At 50.8% G+C, this 18,628-nt stretch overlaps 1 protein-coding gene across 1 annotated transcript; it reads right to left on the minus strand.

Annotated features, from left to right (window-relative positions):
• Positions 1 to 616: 616 nt before the first annotated feature.
• N7487_005545 (tyrocidine synthetase 1) lies at positions 617 to 18,261 on the minus strand (the record flags this gene model as incomplete). The annotated part of the gene is made up of 4 exons (XM_056873292.1): positions 617 to 1,935; positions 2,045 to 16,793; positions 16,987 to 17,327; positions 17,385 to 18,261. 4 exons carry the CDS (start codon positions 18,259 to 18,261, stop codon positions 617 to 619), a joined length of 17,286 nt encoding a protein of 5,761 aa, XP_056731012.1.
• Between the last annotated feature and the right edge of the window lie 367 nt (positions 18,262 to 18,628).

Below are 18,628 nucleotides of genomic sequence, written 5' to 3' on the forward strand. Positions count from 1 at the left end.
ACCTGTTCGATATGTACAGGGCCTGCAGTGTCCCTGTAGACCTACTAAGGCTGTCGATTGTCAGCAGATCATTTTGACTGAGAAGAGAGTGTGATGCTCACATTTACCACTCAAAGTCAGGGAAGCCGTGCCAGATCAGATCTGGGATGCTTGTGATAGAGGTGGTTGACAGGAGGAAGTTTAAAAAGCCTGGGTGGGGCCCTTTTATATGTCGGGGATCTGCTTTACGTGGGCTGTTGAAGAAGGTGCGACTGACCTCGCTCTGGCCTAATTGGGAAGGTGCCCCATTTTTCATCTCCACTCAAACAAAGAAACTATAGCTACTAAGCCTAATTCGGACAATGTGGGTACATAGGTACCGGATTTCCCCTGCTACTTAATTTTTTAGATGATGACCAGCATACTTGATTCATATAATGCGTATTCAGAGTGGCCCTTAAAGTGTTGTAGAAACCCTATTTTGAATAGTGGCTACTATTGGCCGCGATAGTCGTGCAATTAGTGGTAAACTGATGAACGGATAACATAGTTCCTGTCTTATTGAATACCGATCACCCAGTGTGCTGATGCTAATATTCGCTAAATACTTCTCATAATGCCGATAAATACAAGACAATCATTTCCTCTCACGCCAATCCTCCTCTAGTATCTTTCCGATCGCTTGCAAGCATCGTTCCTCCTTCAGCATTGTATAATGATCTGAGCTAGGCACACACCGGACGTCAAGACGGCCCGCGGCAAACTCGGCGAATCCATTGGTTCCTTGGCATGCGCCTTGATGGCGATTGCTGTTGCCATCAAAGCGGACTTCTTCTGGATGATCTTTCTTCTCCATGCAGCGACAAATTAACAAAACAGGTGCACGCAGCACTTCTGGCCGGAAAACGTCATGAATGGCGAGATTGTGGTGCGCCTGGGTGAGCAGCGTATCCCGGAACTCAGCAAGCTCTGGTATGGCGACGGGGTCCGCAATTTCACGGCTGGGAATGTCAAAGAGCCGCTCGTACATCTTCTCACGCATTTCTTGTTCTGCGGTGGCCGATTGAGAGTCCTGCGTGCTGGCTGGAGGTGGGATCGGCGCTTGTACAAGGGCTTCGCTATCAATCAAAATCAGACGTACAGTCTCGCCGTGTTGCTCGAGATATTTTGCGACAGCCCAGGCAACAAGCCCCCCAAATGAAAAGCCACCCAGATTGTATGGGCCTCGTGGTTGTTGTCTGCGCAGAATTGCCGCGAGATCGGCCGCCATACTGGTAATTGACGGATATGCTTCAGGCTGATTCGGGCGGAGATGATCCACGCCGATGACCCGGTAGGTGGGTAGACGCTGTGCTAGCAAACGGTATTGGACAGACGTGCCTGTCACGGCGAAGAAGAGAAACATGGTAGGTCGCTTGGATGTCTCTACTGCCGTTTTGTTTTCGGCGCTCAGCGCTGGAGGGAAATGAATAAACGCTTCGGAAAGACGCCCATCTAGTTCCTCATCTGTCATGGTGATTTTCGGAAAAATCGGGTCCTCGCTTATGCGGGCTGTCTTTGTGGTTATGGCTTTTGCATATGGAAGAGATCCATTTAGGTAATCCTGCTCGAGTCTTTTTGTATCAATCTTAGCATTCCCGTTCAATGGCAGGTGAGGGATGGAAATAAAGCGCCGAGGCACCATGTGAGGTGGTAGATAACGGTTAGCTTGCGCTGACAGCTCTGCCTCCACGACAGAATGATTCTTTTGGGGGTCCTCTTCTTGCGCGAAGAAGGCGACCAATTCTTTCCGATCCCCTGCCGTATTGAGAAGCAAAACGGCCACTTGAACGCTATCAGTAGAGAGGGAACTTTCGATCTCAGCCAATTCTACGCGTCGTCCGTTGATTTTTACCTGGCGGTCCTCCCGAGATAGATAGAGTAACTCGCCAGCATGGCTCCAGACGCCAATGTCACCTGCGCGCGTACAAGAAAGATTCGTTAGCCACCTTTGTCTTGAACTAGCCACGATCGGTACGATGTAACCTGGCTAGGTTACGGAGCAGGATAAGAAAATGATTCTTACCGGTGTTGTAAATTAGTCCATGCCCAAATATATTCGGCCGGAAGACTTGGTCTGTCACGCCGGGCTGACCGAAGTATCCCTGGGACAATTGCCTTCCTGCGATCCAGATTGTGCCGCGCACGCCGATGGGAGCTTGACGCATGTGAGCATCCAACACAAAAACATCCATACCAATTGCCGTACGACCAATACAGTGAGGACTTGTGTCGGGCTTCATATGTTTCCACGCCACCACCACGCCTTCGGTGGGCCCATAACCGTTGATGACACGAACCGTCGACGACCAGCGCCGGATAACCTCTTGCGAGGCCATCTCACCAGCGAGAAATAGTGAACGAATTAGTGGCAAATTCTGCGGTCGGAGTAGCGAGGCGATTGATGGAGTGACACTAGTTGAAGTAATTTGTAGTTGGGCCAGCAACGGGGCGAGGCGGGCCATGGCGTCAGCATGCGGGGTGATAACAAGAGTTGCTCCAGCGAATACAGAGCCGAAAAGGTCGCTCTGAGAAACATCAAAGACTGGTCTTGCAAACCAGAAAATTCGATCGGTTGTTGTATACCCGACTGCCTGGGCCATCATAATGCCGTATCCGACAATCTGACGATGAGGCATAGAGACACCTTTGGGTGTTCCAGTGGTGCCACTTGTGAATAACACAGCTGCAAGATCGTCAAGCCCAGCATTCTGGCTTCGACGGGAGAGGGAAATAGACTTTTGAGGACTGAAGAGCGTGTCCGTTGTGAAGACAGGAACCAGGTTATTTGGCAAGCTGGCTCGCAGATTTGGTGTTGTGATAATAGCGGAGGGGTCGGTTTGCTCAATAAGAGTGGTGATGCTCGCTGCCGGACTCTCGATATCCAATGGGACGTACGCACAATCTAGACAGTGGGCAGCAAATATAGACACCACTAGCTCGATAGATTTGTCCAAGAATAGCGCAATCCTTGTCCTGTGCTCGATACCAGCCGCCGCAAGATGAGCGGCCACCATCTGAACCTGTGTTTCGAGTTGTTCATATGTCAAGGTTTTTGTCTGGCCACGCTGATGATATTCTACGGCAAGGCTTTGGGGAGTCTGTTGCACCCTGTAACTCAAAAGTTGATAGGACGTCCATGCGTATTGATCGGGAAAGACACCGCCGCGCGCGTGCCGATCAAGAATCTGAGAATGATTCTCATCCAGAAGCGAAATATCGGAGAGCGTACAATCAATCCCTCGTGCAAGAGAAGAAACGTATTCCAGAGACTTTCCGAAGCTATATAGGAGTCGTTCACAGAATGTTTGACTGAATTGCCTGCTGTTGGTGCGTAGTGTCAGGACTGTGGTTTTGGCCACACTGACCCCTTGTTCAACGCTCATAAGCAGAGGTAAGTCTGTCACCTCATCCCGTGATTGGAGCTCCATTTTGAAAGAAGAGGATGGGCCTGTTGGGTTTGAAGAGCTTGCCACAGCAAGAGGTGAAAATGGCACGAGAAGCGTAGTATTGAAAAGATCACTTTGACCAGACGCTGCATAGATTTGACGAAGTGAGAGTCCTTCGTACTGACTCCGCTCCATGGATACCTCTGAAACCTGCTCGATATATTGGGACATCTTGTCCGTCCAATTCACTTGTATCCGCATTGGAGTGTTGTTGAGACAGGGGCCGACTATGGCATGTATACCGTCTAGATCAAGGCTCCTGCCCGCATTAATAAGACCAAATGTCACGTCTGCCGAGGAAAGATAGACAGCCAAAGTCAATCCCCAAGATGCTTGATACAGCGCGGATATAGTGGTGCAGTGATCCCGGGCCACAGCTTGCATATCCTCTGGATCGACATTGATTCTTATGCGGTACTGTCGGCTCTTAGGCTGTCTCACCGAGAGACGCTCATCTGCACCATGCTCGACCAGAAGTGATGGCTGCGCATTCTCAATGAAGCGACTCCAAAATTGATCGTTCTGCTCCTTCTGAGATTGAAGATGGAATACAAGATCACGGAACTGAGCTGGAGGCGAGGACAGCGTGTGCCCGGCATATAAACGACGTACCTCGTCGAACACGAGTCGTCGGGACCACCCATCCATTAAAGCATGATGACAAACCCAGGATGCATTGAGGCTCCCAGCTGAAGACTTGAAAACATACAGTACGGAAAGAAGTTGGCCAGTCATAGCGCGTTGCGTCTTAGGTGGTTCTTCCCGAACAAGGAGTCTGCCAACCACTGTCTCTTTCTGCAGGACCACCTGGGCCATTGTCGTACTCCCTGGGCGAGAGATGGGGATAAGAACCGTGCGGAAAATGGAATGACGATTGATAAATACTTCTTCCCACGCACGGCAAAACCGGTCCAAGTCTTGAACCTCCAACACGTAGTCGTACCGATGCATGTATGACCGAGATCCCAAACTAGCAAGCATCATGGCGGTCTGCATGTCTGTTGCGGGCAGTACTTCTTCTACACTTTTTGCCGGTATGCGATGTGACCCCAGAGAAGCTTCAATGGCTGGACGGTCACTTTCAAGTGCTGCGTCCATGGGGATCACGGATTCGACTGACGCAACAGGGGTACATGAACTGTCGTTAGTGCTCAGATCCCGGATATCCGCAGTCCAAAATTCCAGTAGCTGGGTCAAACTCTCTCGACTGAAAAGCTCCGTACTGAAGAACGCACCGACAGTTAACAGGTTGTTACTGACAGCCGCCTCGAAGTCGATGGTGAAGCATCTGCGATTACGAGGATCCTCCAGTGGCCCAATGTCAGCGCGCACCTTCTTGAATGATGCGTAAGACGAGGAGCTAGTTGTATATCCCAGATAGTTGAATGTGCAGGGATGCGTCTGTACTTGGTCGGGTATCGGTGCAGCGCAGTCGATTTGGCGCACCGCGTTGATCCGATGTTCACGCACCTGCTTGACGAAATCTCTGCCAGCGGTATCCGGTAACAGGGAGAATGAGATTGGAATAATATAGGTGAACCAGCCCACAGTGCGTGTTACGTCGAGCGTTTCATGGTTCAACTCTCTTCCATGACTCTCAAAATTGAGCTCGACACGGGTGGCCGATTTCCATCTCCGTATAGCTAGAAGCAAAGCCGCAAGAATAATGTCCACCACTTCAACATCGTGTACTTTGGTGGCAAGCTCCACAATTTCGGCCGGGGACTTGAGGCTGGCAAAGTGCACCGAGCTGCCCGTATTTTTCTGCAAAGCCACGGCATCGATATCAAAGAAATCATTGCCGGCTTCCGAGGCCGGACAATCTAGAAGACGTTTCTTGGTGGAACGAGTAGCAAGGTGGTCACTCCAATCCTTAAACGTATTGAATTCGTCCTCTGGGCGAATTCCCTGCAACAGGCAATCAAGGTCATGCCATATAATATGCCAGGACACCACGTCTACGGCCAAGTGATTTATCACAATCACAGCATACACAGTTGACTCGACCGTGAAATCACCCAGGCCACAGATGGGTCCCTTGCGTATATTGAGACGGGACTGCAGCTCCTGCGCTGCCTGGCGGAACTCCTCCCAAGAGTTCATATTGCGCCGCAGAACGCAGTAGTCCTGGGGATTTGACGAGTTTGGAACGGCTATCGACTTCTCTGAGCCCTCACCCACAACCCGGGCTCGGAGCATCGGGTGAAGGCTAGTCAAGGTCTGCCAGGCCCTCTCCAGATCGGTAAACCGGTGTGGATCTGCGAGTTGGATTACATGTCCTTGGTTGAACCAGTTTTCATTAGCACGAGCTGAGCGGAAAAACCACTCCACTATGGGAGTGTTTCGAAGGAGAGAGGCGTTGCTCACATGGCTGGGACTTTGCTGCTCCGGCTTCGGGCCTCGCTGGGCTAGGAGGGACGCCAATGCTGTTACGGTTGGATTCTCATATATGTCACGGACTTTGACCGTAAATCCGGAGCTGCGAAGTGCAGTACAGCACCGGATAGCTGAGATCGAGTCTCCACCCAAAGTGAAAAAGTTACTTTGATCTTCCATCGACCGGCCCCCCAGGACCTTGCGGAACGCAGCGCAGACGACGGTGACAAGTTCGGGCGCCGAACCAGGACTTTTCAAAGAGATTTGCGTGGCCACTGTAGGCTCGGGAGGTGGAGGAATGGGCGTGGCAGCAGAGACGTGCGAAGGCTGAGACGCCCTAAAGGAGGATCGGGATGGGCTTAGCTTAGTAGCAAGAAGCCGCGCCGTCGGTGTTTCGTAAATGTCCCTGACCTTGACCGAAAATCCAGCGCTACGTAAGGTGGTGCTGAAGCGAATAGCTGAGATTGAATCTCCTCCAAGAGTAAAGAAGTTACTGTCGACTTTGACATCTTGGGCGCTCAGGACTTTGTACATTGCGTCAATGATTATCCGCTCCACCTCAGAGTTGACGGACGATGTTTGTACTTTAGGGGGACTGTTGGCAGGCTGGATGCTTCCCTGCTTTTCAGGCATTCGTTGCTCGACCAGAACAGCAAGTTTCTCAATTGTCGGTCTCTCGTACAGTTCCCGGACTTTGACTTGTGCTCCCTTAGCTCGCAGAGCACTGCAGAGTCGAATAGCTGAGATAGAATCTCCACCGAGAGAGAAGAAGTTACTGCCAGGGGTATATGCCTTGTCTCCCAGGACGCTGCTAAAGGCCTGGCGAATAGTTTCCTGGCTGGGTGTGAGGCTGTCGTTGGAGGTCATCACCAACGTTGTATGCTCAACCTTCGGGGTTGTTTCCAGCTTTTGAGCTTCCTTAGGTTCCGACTGATCCCAGCGGTATTGTGAAAGGACATTGCTGGGCATTGCGTCAATATACTTCTGAATCGCCTTGCGATCCAACTTCTGACTCTTGTTCCGCGGGAAACCTGTGACAGGAATCCAGTATGTAGGCATGAAATAGCTCGGGAGCTTGTTTGAAAGAGCTCGTGCAAATTCAAACAACCGGGCTAACTCTTGTCCTACGGGTCGAGGCAAAAGTTCGATCTCCGACTGCTCATTCTTGTTCGTGAAAATTGCAACCAGCGCTTCTTGACCATCCCGTTCGATCTTGAGCGTCACGCACTTCCCGGTATCAAGAACCTTATCCACGACCTGCTCAATCGCACCTAGCTCGATCCGCAATCCCCGAAGGTTAACCATCGTGTCCATCCGTCCAAGACAGATCACACTTCCGTCAGGCTCGAATTGAGCGTAATCGCCTGTCAGGTAAAGACGTCCATAGAGTGGATGGTTCACGAATGGGGAGGGCTTGCCCTGGGGCTCACGAATGTAACCACGGGCCACCTGCGGTCCTGAAACAGCAAGTTGCCCAACTTCGCCGACGGAAACCTGCTGCATTTCCTCGTTGACGATAAATACAAAAACGTTGGTCAACGGCCATCCGATGTTCTTGGGCGAGGTATCTCGTGCGACCTGGCGGCAGACCACATCTACAGTAGCTTCGGTTGGGCCATACACGTTCATGAGAGTCACTTTTTCGGCCCAGGTATCGCGCACCACTGCTGTCAAGGGTTCGCCACCGATTGCCAGCATGCGGACGGAAGGAAGATGCGATGGTCGTAAGAGAGCAGCCACTGTCGGAGTTGTGGAGATATGCGTGATACTCATCTCAGTCGCAACTTCCTCGATATCCGAGAAGACATAGTCGTTCCGTCCAATGCACATTGTAGCCCCCACCACTAGTGGGCCGAAAAGGTCCATGAGCGAGACATCAAATGTCCAGGGTGCCAATGCCAGCAGTCGAATCTCCGCGGATAGATGATAGAGCTTCACGTGTTCATGTACCGAATTCTTTAGGGCTCGGTGTTCGATGGCAACGCCCTTAGGGACACCGGTTGATCCGCTGGTATACAAAACGTACGCTAGGTCCATCTCAGATCTTCTTTGCATGTCGATAGCTGGGTTTGTAGCTTTGGGTAATGGGGTGGTGATGCCAATGCCGTGGATCGAGCTTGAGATTGTAGGAAGATAGGCCCTGAGGCTATTAGATGCCTCCGCTCTGGCGCTTCCGCTTTCTTCTGGCAAGAAAAGAATGCACTTGGGGTTGCAGTCGCGGATGATCGTGGCATTCCACTCAAGAGGATTCTTCATATCAAGTGGAATATACGCAGCGCCGATGCTCATGATTGCCAAGATGGCAACTATCCGTGCAATAGAGACGTCTCCTACAATGCAAACGTTCTGGCGGTGCAGCTCGGAGGCTGGAACCTGCGAGCAAAGGAAATGCGCGACGCCATGAACCATCTCAACCAGCTCTCGGTATGTGACTGAAGCAGAGTCCTCAAAAACAATGGCGGTGGTTTCCGGGGTCTTCTTGGCCTGTTGCATAATCTGAATGTCCGAAAGGGGGTCATCCAAGATGTGACGGTCCCACTTCCCATGGAAACTGTATGGCACAACAGGGCCATGATCAAGGGTTTGTCTAATCACATCAAGAGAGAGATCTCCTTGTCGAAGGGTGAGCAGTCTCAGAACATCTTCAAATTGCTGGCACACTGTGGCTGCCTCGTCGCTGCTCACTAAATTTGGGTTGTGCTCAACATACATTTTCAACGTGGTCGATCCGTTGTTCACACATCGAGTCATGGAAAAGGTTATAGGGAACTTGGCCGTGATTCCGGGAAGCGCTGGCATGAGATCCATCGCCGGTTGAAGCATGGAGGCTTCGTTCTTAACTTTTTGATCCTCATGATAAACAAACATCATGTCAAAGTCACCCATCTTGTGCCCATTGAACTCCATAATATTCTCGAATGGGAGATTGGAGAATCCTAAGATCTTAAACAAGGTCGGGTTGAACGCCATCAGGCTTTCCATTGCCGTTGTATCGGTCTCCGCTATCATCGGCACGGGCAAAGTGTTGACGAAACATCCATACATTTCTTGTTCGCCAAATCGTGGAGACCGACTGGTAGCAGGGATCAAGATTGTACTGCCTCGGGAGCCGGAGCGTAGAGTCAAAAGTAGCTGCAAAGTGAAGAGGTATGTACCGAATGGAGTAGCTCCACACGAGTATGCCCAGCTTGCGGGATCAAAGTCAAAGGAGGCTATATGGCGAACATGCTTTGCCGGGGCAAACTGCTCAGTTTGGCTCTCATGCGATGTTGACCAGGCTTTGAGTGGCTGTGACCTCATCTGCTCCGTCCACCACTTCCGCGCCGATGAAATGTGATCCGGCTGGAGAGCCCGATTGTGACGCTCCGAAAAGTCCAGGTACGAGGTGGATGGAACAATAGTGTCAATCGGTCCCTTTTTCTTTACAATCATCTCGACATGTCTCACAAAGCAGGAGACAGATTGCTCATCTGCGATTATATGGTGGAAGTTCAGGAACACATATTGCTGACCATCTGGGAGGATAAAGCCCCGGCAGCGGAGAAGTGGCCCCATCGTGAGGTCGAATTCCTGCCCACAGATCCCAGCGCACACTTGCCGCATTGCAAGTTTTGCTTCATCGATATTTCCTCTGTGCCTCAAATCGTCAACCTCAAAGCTATACCGAGCATAAGAGGCGACCTTTTGCACAACAGTGTCGCCCTCGAGGTCGAATGTGGTGCGGAAGATCTCGTGGTGCTGCGCGATTTTCTGTACTGCATCTAAAACCTTGCTCAGATCCTGACTTACAACCAGATACAGCAAAGGAACAATATAAGTAGTGTCTCCAAGCTGTTCCTGCAATAGGAAAAACCGGCGCTGGATGGAACTGGCCTGCGCGACCTTTACGCCCTCCTCATTTGAGGCAGATGGAGAAACCACCAAGTATTCATGGTCCTGCATGTTTGGATCAAGTGGGCTGTCATTGGCTTGGATCTGCAATGCGTAGTTTGCGAGGTCAGAAATGGTGGGATACTGGACGATGTCGTGGATACCGATCTCAAGTTCTGGATAGAAGTTGTACATATGGGAAATGAACGCCATAGAGGCAAATGAGTCTAAGCCAAGTTCCCGGAGATTTCGGTCTGGGTCCACTGTCGTAATCCCCAGAGATTTGCAGATAGCATGGCTCATGGCGTCCTTCAGCTCTTGTAATGACAAGGAAGCAGAATCAACCTCTTCATCTGCCGTGCTATCGTTGGATGGCGTGTTGCACTTTGTAGACAGTACCAACGATGTCGCAAGCGAATCCAAGCCATCTGCTTGTGGCAGCTCCTTTTTATTGAGTTGTAGTTTCTCTGAATGATCGCCAACGTCTGGAGAACTTGGATCAGGACTCATTTTGATTGAATTTGAGCTTGTTGACATGGTTTCTGCTTGTGAAAACGTGACTCTTTCAGGCACAACCCAAGGAGGTGGCAGTATGTCGTTGAGTAGGCTGTTCACGGGTTGATTTTTCTTGTTAGCAATTGTTGACACCAATGTGGCGTAGCCGTCAATAGCTGAATGCATCCAGGCACCATGATGCCGTTCAGTGTTATATTCAACCAGAATCTCCATCGCATCTTCATGGATGAATACATGCCACATCAAGTCAAACATAGGCCTGCTTTGATCAACCACATCGAGGGTTCTATCAACCATCCCCTTTTGTTCAAACGGACGATTGTCATGGGTGACGAACTGAACAGAATGATCGTCTAACTTCCGCCCGGCCTGGGAGAAAACGGATTCTAGAGGAACAATGTTCTCCATGGCAAACTCGATGCTGGCCTGGGTCCTTGTCAACAACTCATTAAAGCTGTCTTGGCCTGAGAGCCGACTTCGCAAAAAGGCTGTATGTGTGAGATTGCCTAGCACGGTCGATGCTCCAGGCGCATATCCTCGTTCCGACACTGGAGTAGTCACCAATACATCGCCTGAGCCAGAATAGCGGTGCATAAGAGCCAGGAACAAAGCTAGCAGGATATCGAATGAAATCTCACCGTGCCAGCTAGGTCCAAGGAAGCTTCTTCGGCGCACGGACTGGAATCCTGCCCCGTTGGTGAGAGCTGGACGGGCCGGAACGAAGGGCAAGGCTCCCTGCAGCATTGCCAGCCAGTTCTCCAGTCTGCGATTCTGGTCAGCTTGGCTGTTCCCAGCCTCTGTCAGGCGCTTCGCATAAGAAGCTGTGTTGTCGTTATGGTTAACAACAAGTTCCCCCCGAGACGCTTTTACAATCAGCATCGTCACTTCTGCAGCTGTGTAGGCGTCAAGGAGAATATGATGGATCGTTGTTGACAGGTAACTTCTGTTCTCTGACTCAGAGAATACATGGAAAATCGAAAGTGGCCCGCGGTGTAGATCAAGCGCTCGCGATGACGACCCAGCCAAGATTTCTTTCACTTGCTGCATCGCATCTTTTTCCGCACTAAGGGTGTGGTAATGGGCCTCAATCAATACCTGGTGTCCAAGGATCTGCAAAACTTTCCCCTGGGCTTTATTGTGAGCAAATGCTGTTCGGAACATTTCGAGCTGGGAGGTCACTGCCATGACGCCGGCGAGCACGGCCGCTCCTGATAAACCACTCAACTCAATGGTACGCTCCACGTTATAGGTAGCATCCTGAAGGCGCTCTTGAGCCAACCACATGGTAACCTGACTGCGCAGAGCTGGATATGACCCGAGAGCGATAGATTGATGTTCTAGAGTGGGACAGCTTGGCACAATACTCTCGCCACAGGTTGCTGGCTGCAATAACGCGGCGATGCCATTCAGTGTTCGTGCGCGGCGTAATTTGACGTACGTGAGAGAGATATTATACTGCTTTGCTAGTGCGCCACGAAGTCGCATTAGCCCAAGAGAGTCCAGTCCAAGTTGTTGGAGGGGTACGTGAGCACTAGAGACATCATTGCCGGTGATTTCTTTCACAAGTCCAGCAATCAGTTTCTCGTTTGGAGATAGCGAGCCTGATGTCGGGCTGCCCACTCCCACTGACGCTTGCATCAGTATCTGGGCAGCGGCTCGTCTATCGACTTTCATACTCGGGAGGGTCGGTATCTCGTTAACCTGGCTCACGATAGGTACGAGGCGCTCAGGGAGATGGATCTTGCAGAACTCCATTATTTCCATTGTTTCTAGATCGTGCTTTGGTTCGTGAGCCTCGACCGCAGCCTGAAGACGGCCGTTCACGACGGTGACCACTGCGCGATGGACGGTGGGATGTAGCCGCAGCACACTTTCCACTTCATCTGGATTTATACGTACACCTGAGACCTTCAGCTGATGATCGTGTCTCCCAAGGATGCGGATTCGCAACTCTGGAGTATAGACGCCCAAGTCGCCTGTTCGGTAGAATCGGGTGTTTCCAAACGCGGGTAAACGCGTTATAGCACCCTCTGTGGCGGTCTTATTGCCATAGTAACCCTCAAACAATTGGTTACCCGCTATCAAGACTTCTCCGGGTTCATCTGCATAGCAGACCTCGCCGTCTCTGTTGACCAAAATGACAAGATTGCCGGGTAGGGCATCATATGCAATGCAGGTTCCTTTGCGTGCGCAGTGAATGAGAACCTGAACTGCGGTCTCGGTTGGGCCGTAGGAGCCGTACAAGTCCACACATTCCGCCCACTGCTCCACAAGGTCAGGCGAGATGATTTCCCCGCCTAATATGACAGTACGCAGAGTTAGGACAGAGCTAGGCGTCAGCAGGCCTAACATTGACGGCGTAACATGAAGTGAGTCGATCCGAAGGGTGTTGATACACATGGCAAGGTCACTTCGCAGACTATCCTCGGGCACCTGACAGAGTGTCGCTCCGGAGGTGAGACAACCAAAGATGTCTGTCACTGAGGCATCAAAGACGTAGTTCGCGCAAAGTAGTACGCGTGATCCGGGTTTGAAACCATAGTGTACAATGGCCTGTCGCACATATTGGGCGACGGCTCTATGGGAGAGAGTGCAGGCCTTTGGTTCGCTCGTGGTACCCGAAGTGAACATTATATAGGCCAAAGACTCGGAAGAAACGACTGGCAAGATAACGGATAGGTCATTGACGGGGCTTTGCAGGGCTTGGTCAATGTCCAGTGTTTGCAGTCCTTGATAGAAGCCCGTGCCAAGTCGAGAGAATCCCCTGTGGTCACTAATTACCAAGGAAGCATTTATCTGCCGGGTCTGCTTGTCCAAACGAGCGGACGGTGCGTCATATTCCAATGGGCAGTAGGTCATACCGGCTCTGAGCGCTGCAATCATGGCAATGATCATCGTTATGCCACGGTCCAAGAACAATGTAACGACCCCCGGCCGGTTACCGGAGGTCTGGATTAGCTTCCTCGCTACCTTTGCTGTCAAATAGTTCAGCTCTGCGAACGTAATCTGTGACGAGACAGTGGAGAGAGCGAGGCAATCAGGGTATCGCTTTGCCGCTTCTATGAACAGCGATACAAGATGTTCGGAAGACGAAGGCTGCTGCCGAATTTCCAGATTTTGTGACAGGGCAGCAGACTTTTCCAGATATTCATTGCTGTGCGCAGCCAGTGATTGGGTTGTATGGCAAGTTGTGACAGCAGAGCAGAGCTCCTCGCAGGCTCCTTGCAGGCGGTCCAAAATGCGTTGCGCGAGACCGGAATGAACTCGATTCTGATCAACTTTGGCTGTCAGAGTAACAGATTCCTCATTTGGCTGGACAATGATGGTGAGCGGCACATCTGAGTATTCCTGACCCTCGACTTTGGTGATGCGAATATCTTCCGCGAGTCCTTCAAGCCCTTCACCAGGGTGATTCTCGAATATTATCAGCGTGTGAACCTGCGTTTGAGTCTCCGGTAGACATTTGAGAATGTCTGGTGTAGGCAAATAATCGTACTCAAGGCTCTTCTGGAAGCCTTTCTGGGTCTGTTTCAGCCATGACTCAATCGACACGTCGTCTTCGACATTCACCACGCATGGAATTGAAGTTAAGAAATTTCCAATGGCATCAACGTCACCAGTGAGATCGGCTCTTCCGCTGCTTGTGGTCCAGAAGATTGTTGATTTTGTCTGATTTGTCCGGGGTAAAACCAAACCAAGAAGAGCCTGTACAACGGTGAAGGACGTGACGCCGAACTTCCTACTGACACCACTCAAGGCACTCGGAGTGATACGCGAAGGCCGTCGAGGCTGAATAATCTTTATATCAGGTGTCAATTGGTCACCGGCATCGACATCAGATTTTACCACGTCTGGTCCCTTCGCAGTCGCAAGGTATTGGCTCCAGAAGATGCGTGCCAAATTTTTGTCAAGACCAGTCTTTTCTGCAAGAAGAGTGGAAATAGAGATACCTGCAACGACCTTCTCGTTGGCATAAGCTGTGCGGAGATCGGCCATCAGTCTGCGCAGGCTCCAGCCGTCGATGATGGCGTGGTGCATCGTCAAGACTAGATTGTACTGGTCATCGGTCGCGCGAACAAGCAAAAACCGATGAAGAAGACCGTTGCGAGTTTTGTGTAACGCGTTCTGCTCGCTGTCGAGTAGAGTGCTCAATTCGCTAAATGTCATTGCCGATTGATCGACAAAATTGAAAACTGGGACACGAATACCAGGCTTCAGTTCGACGCCGACGTAAGGAAGACTTTCATGGTCAATTCCGTGGAATATAGTTCTCAGTGCAGGATGCGCGGTCACGACCTTGTACCAGGCATTTCGTAGCTGTTGGACGTCTACCCGCCCTTCGAGGTGCAGCGCCAGCGTCAAGTTATAAGTGCTGGGACTCAGCGATGCTTGTAAGAGCATGGAAAGTTGCATTGCAGACGGGGCATATATGTACTCAACATCGCTGTCGACAATAGAGGCTCTCTGTAAAGCATCATGAATTGTAGCTGCGTCAAGTCCAGCGTTTGTCACCGACAAATCCAGCCTAGTCGCCGGGATGACCTGGCTTTCGGACGTTCTTATCTCGATAGGCCTGCTCAAGGTGGGACTGAGAACGTTCTGCGCTTCTGTGATCCCTGTCAATGGATCTTCTGAAACCCTGGGGTCGACCGCAGTATCAATGCTACCAAGAAGTTGCTCAAATGCGGCAGCCCAGTCAATAATGGCGCTCTTGTTCAACACCTCGGTGCGATACTCGAATCCTACCCTGCGAGGATGAGAGGAGGAATCAATATGGATGATCAGATCATAGTGGCTTCCTCTTGATGGCGCTTGCACTTCCTGCCACGGGAGGGACACACCGTCACTAACGGATTGCGTGACGTTTCTTTCATGGAACGCAAATTGAACATTTAAGCCTGCGTGCTGACTACCACCTTCTGTTGCTGCAAAACAACGCAAGACATCCTCAACTGACTGCTGATGTTCCACACACTCCCAGTAGAGTTTTGACATCTCGGCGATATGCTGAGTGATGGTCTTTTTAGGCTTTACTAACACGGGTACCACAATCAGCGACACGCAGTATCCAACAACAGTGGTGAAACGGCGATCGATGGTACGATGGGAGGTAGGGACTCCCAGAAGATACTGCTCTTTCCCGGTCATGCGACTCAGAAACACCTGTGTGAACCCAAGCCAACTGATAAACATACTTGTGCCATTTCCCGAGTGTTTCAGCAAATTTGTGACATCGGAATCATGGAGGTCGTGCCAGTAGATATCGCTCGCCAGAGACAGCAACGACCCTGACATGCCATGGTGCTCTGCAAATAGATTAGATGGGCGTAAGCTTTTGCCTAGAGAATTCCACCATGATAGGTCCCGGGCTGCTTTCTCCTCGGTATCCTTGCGATGAACCTGGGCGAACTGGCTATATTGGGTCGCAGGAGGCGGAAGCTGCTTTTTGCATCCACTACTGTAGAGCTCCTGCACCTCGGACAGGAAAATATCAAATGATAGCTCATCTATCACTAAATGATGGAACTTGAAGACAACCAGCCATTTTTCTCCGCGTTGTGTCAGCTGATGCAGTGCCGTCCATGCGGGTGAATCCTCCATTAAATCCATGTCGGCGTCACGATTGAGCTCTCTGCGGAAGATTTCTACCTTCTTCGCATCTTCGGTGCAATTCTCGCTCTTCGTCCACGGGTGAAACACAGTCCGATTTGGCAGCGATCCTTGGGCATTAACACGAGCCTGGGCACTCGGCAACACAGCAAAGTCGTGTTCATATGTTGTATTAAATGCCTCGTGGCGGTCGTAGATCGTCTGCACACACTTTAATAGCAAAGAGGGATCAAGCTCGGTAGATTCAATCTCATAGGCAAAGGTCAATATATGCATCTGGTTTCCAAACACCATGCACGCATTCAACATGCTTTCCTGACCGATAGTGGGTGTGAAGCACTTCCCAGCTGGGCAAAGAAGTGGGAGAGGAGGGGCAGCAGCCATTGATGACCCTCCCCGACAGAATCTGGCGATATCTATGATTCGAGGAGCTTCAAGAATCTGACGAAACGATATTTGGCAACCGGTAGTATCGAAGAGTAACTGAGCGAGAAACATAGCGTCCAACGAGCTGAATCCCCAATCGAACAGGCTATCATTTTTGGGGACGTGCTGCAAAAGGCGCTGATAGACCAAACGCTGGATTCGGTCTTCCATCTCGTCTAGTTGCTGCATAGTGAGCTTTGGTTCCTGATCATTCTCGTACAGTTGCGCGAGGAAAAGCTTTATTTTTTGCAAATCGATCTTTCCATTGCGCGACTGCGGCAAGGCCTCGACGACTAGCACTCGGGGAACCATGTATGCCGGGAAGAGGCCCCGGCACACTGCAACGACGGTTTTCTGCAACCCATGTGCTTCTTTTTCCAGTTCAATCTCCTTGTCTGGCGCTCCAAGAGTCTTCGCAGTAGACACGAGGGCGAACAGACGTGTGTGACCGTCAACGCGGTGCGCTCGCACAATAACACGGCCAACGTGGTGCTGGATGGCATGTTCAATCTCACCAAGCTCCACTCTCTGGTTATTATACCAATTAGCAATAAGTTCTTCCTAAGGCATGTTGAGAGGGAGTTTGAAAGGGGTTTTAAAACCGGGTTGGGGGTGTTGAAAGGGGCAATATAGTTGTATGAGAGGAACTTTCACTACACAGGAGACCCTTCTACAAACACTGGGAATATGACCAGTCAGGTATGGGAGAAATCTTGCTTACCTGGCCATTGATTTTAACTTGGTCGTCATCGCGGCCAAGGAGGTGAAATTCACCACTTTGGTCCACATATGCGCGGTCGCCTGTCAAGTACCACGGGCCACGATCAGGGCCGTTTAGGCGCTGAACTGTGCCCAGAAAACGGTCATGTGAAGCAAAGTTACAGTATCCCTGGAAAACTGTTTCACCCTTAACAGCGAGCTCTCCCGGGACTCCTGCCGACTGTTCGATGCCTGCTGCGTCCACAATGGCAATGGAAGCATAGCTCGCCGCCTTCCCCACAGAATTGAAATCATCGCCAGAATGAAGGATTTTGAAAGTGATTGATGATGCTTCACATGGTCCTGCACAGTCTTAGCACGGGCTCTATATTTACTTCTGGGGGTGAGTAAATTCCTTACCATACAAGTTCACCAGGTGAACCCTGTTTGCCCAACGGTCGACGAGATCTCGCGAGACCTGCTCCCCTGAAACAACCAATCTCTTGATCGAAGGAACCCGAAGTGGATCCAAAAGCAAGATCGTACTGGGAGTAAAGTGTGCCGTGTTGGGATTCATTCGCCGGATCCAGCCGGTAAGATCACTCATTACATTGTCCTGGGAGACCTGTAGCAAACAGCCACCGTACAGGATAGTGCTGAGAATATCAATCAGGTGCGCATCAAAGGAGCACTGCGAGAATTGCAGCATCCGTGACGCGGGTGTGATCTGCATCTGTCTGGCCACTGTCTGCGCTGGCCATAGCAGATTCTGGTGGGTGAGCCAGACGCCTTTAGGCAGGCCGGTACTCCCTGATGTAAACAAAACTGCAGCTACGTCTTCGACATGGACTTCCCTTCGAATCTCTTGTAAATCTCGACTGGCAATCTTATTGCAAATGACATTGATGCTTTTCTCCTGACTGTTGACGGCCAGCCAGGCTTGGTTCACGTCCTGTAGAACAGGTGGCTTTTGTCCGTGCAGACAGAGCACCAAAGGGTCTGTCAATTGGGCCAAGAGCTGTTCGATCCGGCCCTGAGGGAGATCCATATTTATGGGAACGTATACTGCCCCTAGTCGAAGAATTGCAATGATTGCTGCAATCTGAGTTGGGGACCGAGGCAGGAGCACTGCGACGGATTGACCAGGGCCGACGTGTGCATCCAAGCCTTGGGCAATCTGGCGGGATGCCTTTTGAAGCTGCGCATACGTCCAGAATTGAGTTTCCTCAAATTGAACCGCAATGGCTTCAGAGGAAGAATTGGCCACGCCATCGAAGGCTGTGGCAATAGGCAGCATAGTTTGGGTAAGTGTAGAGTGTGATAGGAAGGAGACGATGCTGCAGGATGTGGTTGAAGATCGGAAGAAGAAACTAAGCTAGGGACCTCTTCGTAGGCGGGCTATTTGGATAAAAAGAATACAGCTATATCACACGCACTCCTATTCGATAGTGATGTCGATCCACAAGAGGGGTTGGCCATGAGGATTTGATCAATTTATCTCACTGTGGTTATCGGCGCAAAGATTGAGGTAAACAGCCACCGCCGATCTCGCTGGCCACATTGGGGATGCATTTTACAGTAATATATTTCAGCTCAGGCTCCGCTTTCAGAGGTATCAGCTGTTGAATCAAGATGACTTATCTGGTGTCGATGGTCAATAGTAC

This window comes from Penicillium crustosum (genome assembly GCF_028827405.1).
Source record: "Penicillium crustosum strain IBT 35664 chromosome Unknown utg000002l_segment0_segment0, whole genome shotgun sequence".
NCBI lineage: Eukaryota > Fungi > Ascomycota > Eurotiomycetes > Eurotiales > Aspergillaceae > Penicillium > Penicillium crustosum.